We start from the raw sequence: 16,664 nt of genomic DNA on the forward strand, positions 1-16,664 counted from the left end.
GTTTAACTTCCAGGCATCCATGAAAACAAAAGTTATTACATTTAACGGAGTTAGAAGTTAGCAGGAAGCTAGCGGAAGTTAGCTCGCTAGTTTCGCTAGTTACCTAAGCATGATATAGCACGTTCTGACGGAGAGATTTCTGAAAAAAATCAAACGTACAGCTCTGCTATCACTTCCAACATAAATGAAGACAGGAAACTAAACAGCAGTGATGTTTGTAGGGTTACTGAAGTTGGGCTAGCTGGTATATAATGATGTGCTACGTGATCGCTAGTGACACAGCTATGTTAGCATAACATAAACAGTGAAGCTGAAGGACGAACACTAACACTTTTCCACTTATAAAAGTTAACGTGAAGGTTCTTCATGGTTAGAGACAAATGCAATCGCATGGCAGGATACTGTAAACGGACCAAACTTCAGTCAGGAGAACAACTGAGATAATCCATCCACAATACGAGGTTAGTCATTAATATACTGCAACAACATGGGAATAGAGCAGCTGCCAGAGAATTCAACATTAATGAATCAATGGTACAGAAGTGGAGGAAGCAAGAAGAATGAGTTGAATAAAGTTTGATTTATCTGACTGCTTTGTTTCCTTTAATGTGCCTTATAATCCCGTGCACCTTATGGTCCGGAAAATGCGTACTGCACACTGCAGTTTAATGTTGCAAAGCACCTCTTTTTAACTTCAGTGGATATTATACATGGTTATGCTCAGGATATGTCAGCCCATTTCTACTGGAAATGCCTTTTGGCATTTTTCCTTTCAGCAAGGAATTTGCATTTGCACTGTTACATTTTTATAAAGCTTTAATGTACATAAAAAACCAGCTTCTTGTTTAAGTGAAAATAAATGGAAGGTTGTCTTTTTGCGCTAGTAATGTTGTGGAGTTGTATTTTGTCTCGCATCAATTATATCGTCGGTTATATCGTTATCGCAAATTTTCAAATATATATCGTGATAAATATTTTTGGCCATATCGCCCTGCTCTAACCATAATGACAAAGCTGCACGATAGCCTCAAATCCATGAAAACTAGGAGGTTAATATTTGATGGGTCATTACTTCATGTGTCTTAATCAATTTTATCTGTTATCAATCAAAAGATGGAAGCAGTGCTAAGGGCTTTGTGACTAATTTTGCTCTCCAAGATTATGAAAACAAAATAATCCAACAAACTTTGACTATCCTTGTCACCCTCTCCACCCACAGACGGATGCGAGATAAGCTATACAGCCACAGAGCATTCACTAATTTGTGTCAAACTCTGAGCAACCCCGCTTCATTCATCCCCATTTATACATTTTCCTTTTATGTTAAAAGAACAAGATTTCAACTTCAAGAACATTCCTGTAAAAGACATGTTAAGTTTAATAGAAGGATAAGACAGCCGTGTTTTTAAGCCCCCCCCCAACTTTGTGGAGGCCATTTTGGATTGGCAGACGGCTACATTTATGAAGAAACTGTTTAAACAGTTCAGTGTGAAAGACTTCTGACCTCAACCCCCCTCCACAGCATCCTGACATCTGACAGGAGGTGTCTGCTTCCACAGCTCTCCAAAACCCGATGACGCAATGTTCACACCTACTTCACACCAGGCCTGACCAGCCATGCAGGGGTGAAAACACATCTACATCCATTTTCCCTTCTTTGAGGAATTAACACACTCATTATTAATCAAACTCACAAATAAACATTTTTATGGCTGAAGCAACCTTTAGCAGCCAGATTCCACATCCTGAAAAAAAAAAAAAAAAAAAAAAAAAAAAAAAAGCCTTACAAAGCACAGACTGTAATTTGTTCACGAGTAATGTTCAGATGTATTGAGATTTTTGGATGTATTATCACATCAATTCTCCTACAGTATCAATATGTGTATCATTAAATATATTTTTAAAAAGATTCTTTCTTGCTGTACTTCCTTAGCTGCAGTGCAGATTGAGTATGAACAAAGTGACTGTGGATAAAATAACAACTGTGGGTGTTTACAGAGGTAAACTACTACTACTACTACTACTACTACTACTCCTCGCAGTTTGGCCAGCTTGTCTTGTAAGACTGGTTGTTGCTATGACAACAGAGAAGATGCTCCACACAGAATTCTCAGGCATGGCTAGCAAGCGTTAAAGCAGTGCCTATGTGTGGATCGTACGTAGCTGCATAGCGTTGTAAATAAGCAAGGTTAGACAGAACACAGCCTCAGTCCCATGACGCCATAACTGAGTAAACAAGTGGCTTTATGTAAACTGTCTCAGGGCAAACCAGTCAGCCGTAGCACAAAATGCACGTTAACCTGCAGGAAAAGAAAGCTGTTGTGCTGCTAACATCAGGTAAACTTGGTAGCGCCGAGTGGCCATAGTGCCAAATATTCAGTGACATTTAAAATCAATGAAATGTTAATGAAAGAAAAAAAATAAAGGGTCTTAAATACACAAGCAGGATTTATATGGCCAATGATTAACATCCTCTGTCAGACATGACTCAATTTTGACTGTTAAGGAGTATTTATAAGACTTGGTCATAATAAAGTTGGTTATTCTAGCCATCTCAAGCATGGGAGAGAATATCAAAAAAGCTGCAGGTTAAACTCCAGCTGCTCATCAACAGCCGAGTTAATCATTTATCAAAAAGATGAAAACAAACAAAACGAGGAGCACCATGATACCTCCCACCTTTAAAGAAAACACGCTGAAGCGAAAACCTAAAGACATCCATTATGTTTATTCAAGCAGAAATGAAAAGAACTGTTGCTTGGTAAATTTTTGCATTTTTATATAATACTAAAGATCTATTTGGGAATTTGGGTTGTTGAATTATGATTACTGGAATGTTTAATACAACAAACTCCATTAAAATCCATTTAAACTACTAAAACAAGTTTAAATATCTACTTATAGATGCAGTTTATACCCTTTCAAAACTTTCTGTATTGAGCATTTGTCTCGTTTGAGGTCTTAAATGGAACAAATAACATGTTGAATTTGTTAAATGTGTAGATTTAACAGTAGTTTTCATGGCTTACAGTTTGCATTTTTAATATACATGTAAAAACAACCTACTGGGCAGTTAAACGTGAAAATACCCTCAGCCCTTATTTTTTTTTTAAACCATTGTCTCAGGGTGAGCCAATTTTACAAGCAGTCTTTAAATAATCCTAACTCTGTTATAATTTGTCCTAGAGGCAAAATTCAAACAGTTTCAGAAAGAAGAGAATAAAGGTTTTAAGAGTGTCACTGCTACTGCTATATAGACCAAAAACTCCACTGTGTCTAGATTTTAGTATGCGCTCTACCATTCTGGGCTAGAGAGAAAACTGAAATGATTCCTGAAAGATGAGAATTACTTTATAATTTTGCAGTCAAAAATCACAAGTCCAGTTGGCTTGTGTGATACTCGGGTGATAAAGGTCAGATATCTCCTCAGAAACTTTCTGTACTGAAGGTTTATCCCTGTCGAGGTCTCAGTCACCTCTTCATTACAACAAATGACACGTGTTGAGTCGTTGAAGCGCAAAGATGGAGTCCGGACCCGACACTCCCCAACTGGGTGAAACAAAAGGAATCTTTACACCACCACCCAAAAACAACAGGACGAGGGTGGAGGGCTGCAAGGAAAAGTGGTAAAAGAGCAATGAGGCTATTCATAGCTTGACTAGGCCTCTGTCAAACCCTGCACTATAACACTAACACACACACACACACACACACACACACACACACCATCTGAGGGGTGTGAGGCAGCCTTCTGTCGAACAAACACCATTCAAGAGGAAAAAGGATTTCCTTGAGCACCGTGTAGATCTGTCCTCAAAAACTAAACAAATGGGAACTGTGGCAGTTGACTGAGTGAAAAGCAGAGCAGGCCTACTGTATCAGTGATTTATATCAAACTTTAATATTTATCTTATTATTTACAAGTAGTGGTGTAAAGTTATTGTGTTTTAACAGTAACCATTCAGGAGTATGAGGCATAGTTATGTTATATTTAGTACTTATTTCAATCACATCCAGAAAAAGTCTACACTTGACCCCACCCTAGACTCTTTAACTTTAGTATATTTATTATATTTAATGAAATCATTACCTTTATACATGTATACTTTTACTTCATAGAACACACACATGTTGGTCAAAAGCTTCAGAAGTCCCAGAGATAACCACATAAAGAATTTAGGGTTAAAACTCACTTCTGTGCACCGATTCTGAAAAACAAGGAATCACACCTACAAGGTGAGCCTGGTATCAAAGGTGAAATGCATAAAAAGGAGACATTTCATATACGATAAATTGTTTTGACCATCCAACTACTCCACATGGAAAACGCACTTCGAAGTTTTCGAATTAGTCAACTGACCCTGACATAAGGTGGAAAACTTGAGACCTCTCATAATAGAGCAAAATCCATCTCAAAACACTTAAAAACATAATGTGTTCACGGGTGAATTTCTAAAGGGCTGCTGCCAGTGGTGTATCACTGTTTTTGAACCAATCAGACAAATGTCAATAATTCAGTTTAATTAGTGAGAGATATCAGCTAAACAGCTGAATTGAAGTAAAAGTAAGTAAAGTTTACGGGGGTCAGTTTCTGGTTTTGCAGCCTGTCTAGTAAACAGTACGCTGCGTGATCGGTGTATTTGGATATCTGGACCTGCTGATATAGCTAAGGGTCCTCGAGACACTCTCTCTACTGAGCGACCCAAAAGTTGCTCACAGATGGACAAAAGGCAGGAAGAGGGCCTCAATGGAGATATTCCGGCTGCTTCCTGTGATTCACCGCTCTTCCCTGGGTGAACTCAACTTCACTGATAAGAAACTAAGAGAAAAAAAAGAAGAAAAAAAAAAGAAAAGAAACATCCACCAGCTGGTTCAGTCTTTGATCAAAATCACACTCCTCGACAATCAGCACTTCTCATTTAAATCCATCTGGTTAGAGCTGGTGCTATTACCAGGGTAACATTTATTCATGACCGAACAGCACTCTCTGCAAACATCCAATAACACCACAAACTACAATCTATCCGTCCACACTAGCCCGGATAGATTTGAAAATGACATTTTCAACTGAAAACGCTCCGCATCCACACTAGCGTTTTCAGTCTTTTCAGAGTCGTGCATCCACACTGAAACAGATGAAAACGCTTACGTTCCAGTCCTGCGCAAAAGCAAGTGAGAATTAAAGAATTTGAAGAAAAGCTATCTGGAGCATGTACATACTGATATTCATCTTTTTTTAGGGCTGTCAAAATTGAGAGCAATCCAAGCAACCGCTGCAATGCCCTCCCCTACCTTTGTTTATTTGGTCACATGACTGCATCACATGACTAAAATACATCATCGTTTTAGAAAGTCTGCATTTTCGTGTGTCCAAACTGCGACAGGACATCTGCGTTTTGAAATGTATGCGTTTTCGGGAGCGTTTTCAAAATGCTGCATTTTTCCTTGAGGAAAACGCCGTCTCAGGCTACGTCCACACGTACCCGGGTATTTTTGAAAACGCAGATTTTTCTATGCGTTTGCACCTTTCATCCACACGTAAACGGCGTTTTCGGTCACTGAAAACGGAGATTTCTAAAAACGCCTGCCAGGGTGGATATTTTCGAAAACTCCGTTTTTGCATTTACATGTGGACGAGGTAAACAGAGAAAATGCAGCGTCAAAGGTGTGCGGCACACTGTGCGCACTGTGAATTTCTACAATACTGTTACTTGTACTCTCTGTAGTGTTTAAATGCTTACATATACACACACAGTTACTGTGCCTCCACACATATGACTCGGTTCTGCTTCTATGCCCCATCCTTGTTTACTATTTCCCACCGAGGCTTCTAGACTTTTGATTGGCCAACATTTCTACACGGTTAGGAATATATCGCCACCTGTTGCTTTGGCATGTTCTTAGCAGCGTTTTCCTTCATTTCTGCGTTTACGTGTGGATGGGATTATTTTTTAAAACGAAAACGGAAAATCTCCGTTTTCAAAAATACCCGTGTACGTGTGGACGTAGCCTCAGTGTGGACGGGAGGTCAAAACGGAGAGAAAACGATGCGTTTTCAAACGAAAACGCATTAGTGTGGACGTAGCCTAAGAATGAAAAGAGTTATCAATATCTTTGGCTACGTGAATCATCAATCACTTGTTGATAGCAGAACAATCAGTTTTCTTTTTTGCTCATTTATCTTACTTTAATCAAATTGATTGATTAAAGTAAGATAAATTTAAGACTTAATGATACTCTGAAGAAAATTGTGACAAACTGTTGAATAAACGAGATAAATTCTCAGGCAGAACACTCAAACTTTGAACACCCGATCCTAAAAGTAATTTCTAAAGGTTACTGATGCTGTTTTGCTGTCGTTCTTTCTTTATTCTCCCCATGAATTTCGGTTGATATGATGAATTATCATAGGTCGTAACCCAACATGTCCTTCTCAATATTCACAACAAGCTACTTCATGCAAGTTGATTTATCAAATCAGCTTCATCGGAAGTGTGAGAAAAACACTGTAACCAAAACACAAAGTGCCTTGAAGTGCCGCTTTCTGCTAGCAGCATGGATGGTATGAGCATCCAGTTCAACACATTTTGAAACTTCAACTGCTAAGTCAGGGAAAAGGAAAGAACAAAAAAATAAAATAAAAATCAGAGACCCTTACTTTGAATGTCTAAGATGTGAACATCTTAGGCAGATTAGATTTTTACACTGACCATATGATGGAAAGCCAGACACAAGCAGAGCAAACGCAGCAGATTAAAGATTTCATTTTGTCAATGAAGTGCATCTTTGATAAGAATTTTACCCCCAGCCCAGACTGTCTTATGCTCTTTACGCGGGACTACACTGATTAAAGGTCGTCGTCCCCGCTAAACAAACATGATGATGTGGATGTCGCGTCCTCCTTATCGAAAACAAAAGTTTCGGTTATCTCGTCTTACTGGATGAGACGTTGTTTATTTGGATTCATTCCAGCTGAGTTTAAACAGTGAAAACCTGCCAAACTTCACTCGTGTGAGTCTGGATACACAAGAAGACGATCGTTTTCTTTTAATTTGATGATGTGTTGAAAGTCAGTGACAGGCTCCTCAAAAACACTTTCGACTGGATTACGTTACAGAAGCTCATTTTCAGCCATGTAATCCTGGATTTATTTCACATGCCATTTGATAAATGGCCATCCTAAAAAAGTACCCGTCAATGCAAAATCCATTTATTTGTGATTAAAGCAGTTTACTTGTGTCACAAATCACAATCTTGCAGACGTTGCAAAAACTGTGAAGTTAACTTTTAAAATTGATTAAACTGTGAGTGAACTAGACCTACCACAGCTCAGTGAGCAACCTGCCAAATTCAGAGTCTGTGGGAAACTAAATTACAGTCTGTCTTTGTCTGCTTCCGTTTCAACTTGTTCCTCAATCTGTAGCTTTGTCTCTGCATAAAACAAATCAGGGGTGGATACAAGAAGCTAAAAAGACACTGCGTTGCATTTAAGCTTGAAGAATTGGTTTGGGTTTCAAGAGCCTCTCTGCTACTCGCTGTGTGAGAGACTGAAGCGCCACCACAAACCTCAACAGCAACATCCTCACTGTTCTTTGGTTTATAAATCCAGTAACGGGAATTCACTTGAGTCTGTTTGATTTACAGGTGCGCTCATAACTGACAGGCAGGTAGCCATTCAAACTGCCTGACATATTGTTAGGACAGGTATGCTGTTCTTTGACTTACATCATTAATACAATATTGGGGAAAATTATCAAAATCCTCATTTAGGTTCAAACAAAAATCTTTATTTGGTCGTGAAGTAGAAATTATCAATTTATTTCAAGTTTTTTCCAGGCATTAACCATATCATGATGTACAATACTGGATCATTATGCACTTCTGAATCTTTATTTAGACACATGCTGTTTGCACAAACAGAAGCTCAGGTAAACACAACAAAGCTTGTGGAACAAACCTGCAGTGTCCCTTGTCTTCTGCCACATAATCCCCTTCATTTGTTTTTGATCAAGTTCATTCCCTGGCCCGTTACACTTCAGCTTTAAATGCTGTGTCAGTGCCTCTGTTACTAATGTAGCTCAACATCAGCAGTCCAGAAACATGATATAAATTAATCCAAATATGAATTAATATCTCAGGTCACATGACTGAAGCGTCCACTCAAATAACTATTCAGAAACAGTGACCTTCACTGAAAGTCAAATCATCACCAGCTTTTCTAAACAGGCACCAGCACAGTAAGGTAACACACTGATCACCTTAATTAGGAAACACTCCATAGAGCCCCTTTAATGTCTCATTTTTAATGTTCTTGATTATTTTATAATATTATTATTCCGATAGACTGTTTAAGTTTAGCCTTCAACTAAAGCATTGGTTTCTCAATGATCATTGGCCAACACTGGTCTGTCTGTTCCTGTACTAACTACCAATAATTATGCTCTTTGGAAGTCATGTGACCCATTTAAAACGACTCTCTTTAAACTGAATCCAAGAATACAACAAAGAAGTTTCCCCGAGTCACCAAAGACATGTGGTGGTGAAAATGATCAATGTAATCTGACCAGATTGCAGATAACAGATGTTTCCAGCTCCTGCTCATGGCCCACACTTTTAAAGTCTGATTAAAATGGGTTTCACGAGTGACAGCTGTAATCTAGATGGTTTTTGGGGGTTTTGCTTTTTTTAAAGAGTCGGGAGGAAGCTCTTTGTTAGATAAAATTCCTCAAACTGAAACCACAGTGATGCTGATTTCTGGCAGCTTTCTGCTGATCGACATTTTTAGAGATAAAATTGTTTATTTTGGCCAAAAAGCATCGAGAGGAAGAGGAGGGTCAAAGAGTCAATGTCCATGTTAACAATCTGATTTTACAGACTCTGCATTTCCAACCAGTCGGATTTAAAACTTGAAACTAAATACTGTTCAAGTCAGTGAGTTTGTTACAACCAGTTTTACAGCCCAAACAGGAAAATCTTATCAGTTACATACATTCATAAAGACGTCATTAATTTTGTCAAAGAAGTTTGGGTGCTTGTAAAATAACCAGCTGGAAACTACTTTGACAATAAAACTCTCAGTAACTTTATAGCATCCAAAACAAAAACATGAAGTGATCCATTGTGTTTTTGGATTACAAACTAAATTACGGTATTTGGGGTTGTTAGTTGAACAAAAAACAAACAAAGAACACTTCTGTGAAGCATGTTTGACTCCTGTCAAAAAAAAAAAAAAAGAAATCTACACAAATGTTATCATTTTGATTTTTTTAATGAACTGGTAATTCTCCTCAATTCCACGAAAACACCAACAGAAGTCTTCTTTAATCATAAAAATTAGCTTGAAACTCAAATATATTCAATTCAGCAACAAAGGAGGCAAAGAAAAGAAGGAAACGATCATGTGTGAGAAGCAAGGACACAAGACAATGTTTGGCATTTTAGCTTGAAAAATTATTTAGTTTAAAGTTACACTCAACTAACTATACGATGGGAAGTATATCTTGGGGCCAAAATCAGGATATAAGTGTATATAATACTGACTTGTGTTTCCATTTCCAAACTCATCAGGCACTATTGGTGCCTGGTTAAAGCATGCGAGCGGTGAAGTTTAACAGAATAATGGAGTTTTTGTTCAAGAACAAGCAATAAAAATATTGATTCCACCCATTCCCCCTGAAGAAAAAACAAGGCATGAAGTTCAAAGGGAGCAGGAAGGAAAAAAAAATAAACGTCAATTTTTACAGGAAGAAACTTCCAGCAGCCATCTGCTGCAACCAGTTGGGGGCGAGGGGATCAATACCATATGCTGAATTCAAGGCCCAATACTGACTTAAAAAAGAGAAGAAGTGATTCAAGAAACAAACAACGCTGTAACTGCGTTAAATACGTTAGCTTGCTGTTACCCATTCCCTATGTAGTTTCCTCCAGTCTACTTGTTGTTCATTGACTTTTATTTCCCGCGCACCTCTCCATAAAGAGGTCATTGACCTCATATTTAGAGTGTGCCAACCGTCTAACCAGCCTGTCGTCATGTGTAACTACACCTGTCGGGAGTAGGGCGGTATGTGGATCTGTCTGAACATGTTCAGTTAATTCCCTGAGACGTATGTTTACCAGTGAGTGACAGCTGTTTGATCAGCCTGCACAGAAACATGGGGTAGACTCTTATTGTACCCTCACTGTATTTATTGTAAGCATTTATTTATAGGTCACACATTTCTTCAGTTAGAACAAGGGAACATGGTGTTGGAGGACTGCTCACATTTACATGAGACTAAACACTGATGAGCTAAGAGCTTTAAGGCTGTACTTGCAGTACTCTCGTCCTTGCAAGGTTCATCAAGTTTTACAAGATTTTAATGTTGATTTAAATAGAAGAGAAAGCATGAAAGCAATGGTTTGATTAGAAGATGAAACAGAAGCATTTCAGATGAAATGTATGAAAACACAGCCTATAAATCTACTACCCAACATTTAATAACTAGAAATATTCCTGATGGTTAAAGATGGATAAAAATTGTGTCTTTAAGCCCAATTTTTTTTCCCTAAATGTGCCTGACCTCCACTACGAGCTGGTGGGCCACACTTGCATTCCCACCTGTAGCAGGTGGAGAACTGCTGACGCTATGCTGAGCTCAATGCTGCAGAGGCGAGCAGCGACTACCATGAAAACTGCTGAACAAGATGGAGTTGGAGTGCGATCTCCAGAGTAGAACAAGAACTATAACCACCATCTGCGGTCCAAGATGTTGGAGATGGCGTCTGTGACCACTGACCACTCAAGCAAGATACTCGAGACAGTGGACTGACATCAAGGACCGCCGTAACAGCAATCCAAGCAGGCTCCTCGTCGGGAAACACGAGAAGGGAAGGACCCTTTAACCTGCTTAGCAACACAACTTTCAAATTAAGGGCAAGTTGTTTGCCCACTACTAAACTGTCTGTCTGAGACAACATGATCAATAAATAAATGAGACCTGATGACACAATTCTTACCCACCTTTAATCATTAGGAACATTTCTAGCTATGGAAAGTTAGGTAATAGATTTTTTTATTTTACAGGAGGATGGACCGATTTAGGGCTGGGCCATAACATACATTCATGGTAATACCGGTGTAATGTTGGGCAACGATAGGAAAATGAAATATCGCGATAGAATGTGGGTAAAACGCGCATGCGCAGTGCCTTTGTTTTCATATGCACATGGCGGAAAAAGCATAGCGTCGAAAGCAGATCGTTGATTGAAACGGATGAATCAGAACTGGTTTGTAAAAATGCTGCAACTTCAGTGGTGTGGAACTGGTTTAGCTTTCGTCCGTCAGATACACAACAAAGCACTATTTTTGGTAGAGTGTGCTAGCCGGCCGTCGTTATTACCGTGTTTTTTTGGAAAATACGGCACACTTAAAATCAATCCTTTGATTTTTCTGAAAATCGTCAGCGCCCCTTATAATCCCGTGTGCCTTATGTATGAATTCTGGTTGTGTTTACTGACCTCAAAACGATTTTATGTGGTACATGGTGCTCGAAAATCTGTCAAATGTTTTAGTACGACTTTGCTAAACTACAAACCCGCACAGCTTGATGGATTGTCAGAGCATTACGGCTATTGTAGGCAGGAGCCTCGCGGAGTGATACGTACTGTGCTTCAACATAATATTACCGTATTGTGTGTGTATAACCTCTTTTTAAGTTTTGTGGATATTATACATGGTTATGCTGAGGATATGTCGGCCAATTTCCACCAGAAATGCCTTTTTGGTTAAACTGTCAGCAAGGAATTTGCACTGTTACATTTTTATATAACTTTAATGCACATAAAAAAAACAGCTGCTTGTTTAAGTGAAAATACATTGATGGGGGGGTTTTTTTTGCACTAATAAAGTTGTGGAGTTGTAAAGTATTTTGTCTAGTGTCAATTATATCGTCAGTTATCACAAATCTTCAAATGTATATCGTGATAAATATTTTTGGTCATATTGCCCTGCTCTAGACTGATTATTGGGTTGTTATTTGTTTTCAGAGAATGCATATGGTATCATTTATTCACCTAGACACAAGTCTACACATGCCTTACTACAGTCACAAAGGCAATGAAATCCTGTGGGAAACACTGATAAAAAAAAAAAACTGGATGTGCCCCCTGGTGGCCACTGAAAGGGATCCATGTTTAAGAGACTTCCTCAATGACTTGACTTTTTAGGCCTGGAAGCTGTCCTTTTTTCTATACAGTCTATGTAAAAAGACAGCAAAACTAAGAGCAGAGGAATAAGAAACCAGAGTGACTGAAAAAATGGCTTGAGTTGGAGGTCAGGTGGAGAAATTCATTGGAAGCCTGCTTGTGATTTTACAGTCAAGATGACTGAACGTACTTTCCATGAAAAGAACCTCTAGCTTGGATCGCATGAGTCGAGCAAAGATACCTAATACACACCCCGACTGCCTTCACCCAGCAGCAGCAATCCACTCTGTCAATACTACAGCAGGATCAGAGCCAACAACACATCTCATTTCTAAGCTTCTGTTTGCCACTTTACAAACTCATGTCTTTTTAACTTTGGAAAATAAAGGAAAATTATCCTGATAACCACTTTGACAGTTAAGTAAACAACTCCATTATTTTCTAAGAAAACAAAACAAAACACTTTGAAGCCTTTCAAATGTAAAATCTGAGGTTTTTCACTGTCATTTGCCATCAAACCATGGGACTGACGCTCACGTGTCTGTCATTCATTTTCACGCAGAACAAAGTCACATAGTCAGATTTGGTTTAATAGCACCTCCAGCATCACGTTGACCTTTTCACCCAGCACATGACAGGAGGCCCACCACTTTACTGCATTTAGCTCTGCACTGTCTTTACTGCTAAATGGCCAGTGCGCATGTGAATGACTGTATGTGTGCATACTGAAGCAAAGCTAGACTGAATGGTTTTCTCTCAGCAGTGTAATAAACGCATACAAACACAGGCTGAGATGCTCCACAATGACCCAGGGAGGTAAAATTACAAATCTTCTTCTTCTTCTTCTTCTTATTATTATTATTATTATTATTATTATTATTATTATTATTATTATTAAAAATAAAAACATAGGACAACTTTTACAGAGATTTGATATTGGTTTAAAGAGTTTGATAAGAATGTCATTACACCTTGGTATGTAAGTCTTTTTTCACTTATGGTATGAATATAAAGACATTCTGGCAGGAAAATGTCCTGCGTTGTTTCTTTTGTTTTGTTTTTAAATAAACAGTTTTTCAGAGTAGGATTGGAATACAGGAAAATGCACAGTAAGGCAACAGAGGCTCACTGACTTGGCTAATTATCCCAGTCTGCTTAGTTTACCTCAGATATCAGACTATTAATACATTAATAACTCCCAGGTTATCAAACTTATCAACTTCAGAGGGGTTAAAAGGTCGAAAATACAATTAAAATAGTTTCCCTGAACTTGTTCCTAAATTTTCCTATAATGGGTCATTTTACACAGGAATTTTCTGTTTTTTCCAGGAAAGCTACATACTGGCCTTTTAAAACCATGGCGATAAACTGCTTTTCAATAAAGTACTTTATGCATTTATGATGAAAATTGAATAATATAATAAAATTAATAATAAAAACAATAAAATGATAGTCATCTGCTAAGAGTCACGTCCCGGTAGGTTAAAACAGTGTGAGTGTCGTTTTATGGCAGATGTGCTAACAGGTCATGCCTGTTTATTGCTTAACAACACTGTTAGTGATGAATATGAATACTTGGCTCAGTGAATGTGGGAGTGCAAATCCCACAGTCAGTAAACAACACTGTAACCACCACAGAGTGTTTCCTTATCAGACAGTCTGTCAGCCAACAATGTTCAAGTTAAATTAACCTGCACTATACTTGGGATTTAAGGGATTTTTTTGTTTGTTTTAATTTGTGTTTCGACTGTGTTCATTTTTCAGTCACATTCTTAAATACAAACTAAAATTATATTGCAAAATAACAATAATCAAGTTTTCAAGTATATTCTCAAGTAGAATTTCTGCATTCTTACTTAAATGTGCATTAGAAATGCTTTTCACATAATAAATGTTTCTTATTGCCAGTGTTTATATGACGAGTAACTAAATTAAATAAATTAAAATGTTAGACCTTCCTGAGAATCTTAGGTACCTCTCTTTGCTTAGAAATGTAGCCCACTAAATAGTAACTTCAAACAACAACATGAACGCCACAAAAAGAGAAAAAAACTGATTTGGCTTCACATTGGCTTTTAAAAGTTTCAATGTTAGAGAACAAGAAAGAGAATAAGTTAATATCAAAAAGCCATCGTCTACATAAACCGTGCATTTTATTTATATAGGGTGTTTAGTTTTTTGGTATCAAATGAAAACCCAGCCATGTGGCCATGTAGTAAAATATGAGCAGATATGGTTGGCTTCTATATCCAATCTCAGGGGCTTACATGGTAACCATAGCCTAAATCCAAATATCCAATCAATTCAGGATTATTTTAGCACCATGTCTTTCTCTCTTATGGTCTCTAAACGTCACCAGATTTACACAGCATAGGCAAGTTATTGCTATCTAGCCAACTATATATTACTTTCTAACACTGTTCGCCACTGTCGGGGCTAATGCTACTTCCCTTAGTAAATGAGGGTGTTGTTAAGAACACCTTTGTGGCTGCACTTAGACAACTTTTAATACTACAAAATGATTATTTTCATAAATATAAACAAAATGTAATTAGAAATACATTAATATACAATCCACTATCATCTACATATTGGCAAATCTACAAACATGAGAGCCATGCATTATAAACTATTCAACCATGTAGCTAGGTTTACCTGACTACTACAATACTTTTGCTTTTTTAAAGGTAACATATACTTTTATCAGCTCATGGTGTAAAAATCAAGTTTTTTCCCCATTTTTGTTATTTAAGGGTACTTTGCAAACAGGACTGCAAGCTTCCAGTAGTACAGGTCTACTACATCATACACAACACAAACAGAAGTAAAACATATCAATAAAAGGAAGAAATAGTAGAAAACCTATTATTAGATTATAGTAAAATATTCAAACAATTTCAGATATTTTAAGAAAAATTATATTTACCTGTTGTATGTGAATTTAGCTCTGACTAAATATATACATGCTGTAAACTCCTTAAATCTAAAAGCAAACATTCCTCCAAGACACAAGCTTCCCAATTAGCTATAAACTAGAAACGTCTTTAAAAATATTAATTTTTAAAAAGAAAAAAAACACACATAAAAGTAGTAGATTTTACTGTTTGCAGTTTATGGGACCGACACTGATCCATAAAGATCAAGAAAACTCCTGCATGACAAGTAGGTTAAGGCCGGGAAAAGCAGAACTTTACAGTTAGCCATTAACTCTCCTCTCTGCCCCCCAAAGAACCGCTAATTCCCTCCGAAAAGTGCCCCCACCCCACTACCACTCCCACCCACTGGATGTAGTTAGTTCCTACTCTTCAGCAGCCTTACCTCTCATCCACTCCACCACTTGTTGCGGGTTCCACTTGCTCACTGCTTCCATTTTTCTCCAAAGCGCTGGGAGCACCAGGGTTTAATTTAACTCCAGAACCAGCGAGACGAATCCGTTAATGGGACATGATTTTATCACAGAAAAGAAAACAAGAGGTCCGTTACAGCACAGAGACACACAGTGAAACAATGACCCAACAGTCCGCCACTCACTGACGGACTGCCTGCCTGCTGCTCTGTGGTGGCTGGTTAGCAGCGCGTGGAGCAGGTGTCAGGTTACCATTGCTTTGACCACGCCCCGTTATTCCTTTACCTCCAATCGCATGAGTATATGCGAGGCCGTAGTTAACTTTTGTGGGGAAGGGGGGAGTGTTGTATGGAATGCCATTTATGTCAACATTAAACGATCAGATTATATATATATATATATATATATATATATATATATATATATATATATATATATATATATATATATATATATATATATATATATATATATATGTGAATGTTTTTGAATACTCAAAGGTTAAAGCATTTAACAGCATTTGAAAGAAACTAATTTTTTATTCTTTTATTTCTTGTGTTTGTTTGCTTTTCTTTTCTGTTTAAATACATATATCAAATGTACAATTAAGCAACAAAGCAACAACAGGATTACAAAAAGCTGATAAAAAATTAAAATAATCAAGCTTTATTGTAATGTGTACAGTACTTAACAAATTTATTAGACCACCACCCAGTGTTATGTATATGCCACAGCTGCCCTAAATATTAGCCATTTCCAATTTATATTTTTAATGTACTGTACTGCCTAATCCACCACAAACACTTTCCTATATTATAATGCTTCAGTATAATTTTTGCTGTTATCCTTAAATTTCCAAATTGCTCGTGAAGCGCATCATTATTATTATTTTTATTAAGATGCTACATTCCACTTAGTTACTTGCGTGCTTGAATACAAAATTAGTTTTAGTGGATTAATTTTATGCTTAATTATTTTCTGACTTCTCAGAGTATAAAAACTTAAATTCTGTTTATTTGGCATCTAAATAACAATATAGTTTTTAGTGTTAAACATATTTTTTGTACAGATTTCAAAATTATTTGTTTCTTGTTTTTATGGCAGGTGGTCTAAAAAAATAGTTAAACATATATTC

The 16,664-nt window shown here is 37.4% G+C and overlaps 1 protein-coding gene across 2 annotated transcripts in view; it reads right to left on the reverse strand.

Moving 5' to 3' along the window:
• The window catches only part of cnksr3 (cnksr family member 3), a 56,913-nt gene extending 41,177 nt beyond the window's left edge, over positions 1–15,736 (reverse strand). For both annotated transcript variants that reach the window (XM_080882441.1, XM_080882440.1), the window contains exon 1: positions 15,502–15,736. In XM_080882441.1, coding sequence (XP_080738567.1) covers positions 15,502–15,553 — 52 coding nt within the window. In that variant the 5' untranslated portion in view covers positions 15,554–15,736. The remainder of the gene's footprint in view (positions 1–15,501) is intronic.
• Between the last annotated feature and the right edge of the window lie 928 nt (positions 15,737–16,664).

This window comes from Rhamphochromis sp. 'chilingali', assembly GCF_963969265.1.
Source record: "Rhamphochromis sp. 'chilingali' genome assembly, chromosome: 5".
Lineage (NCBI taxonomy): Eukaryota > Metazoa > Chordata > Actinopteri > Cichliformes > Cichlidae > Rhamphochromis > Rhamphochromis sp. 'chilingali'.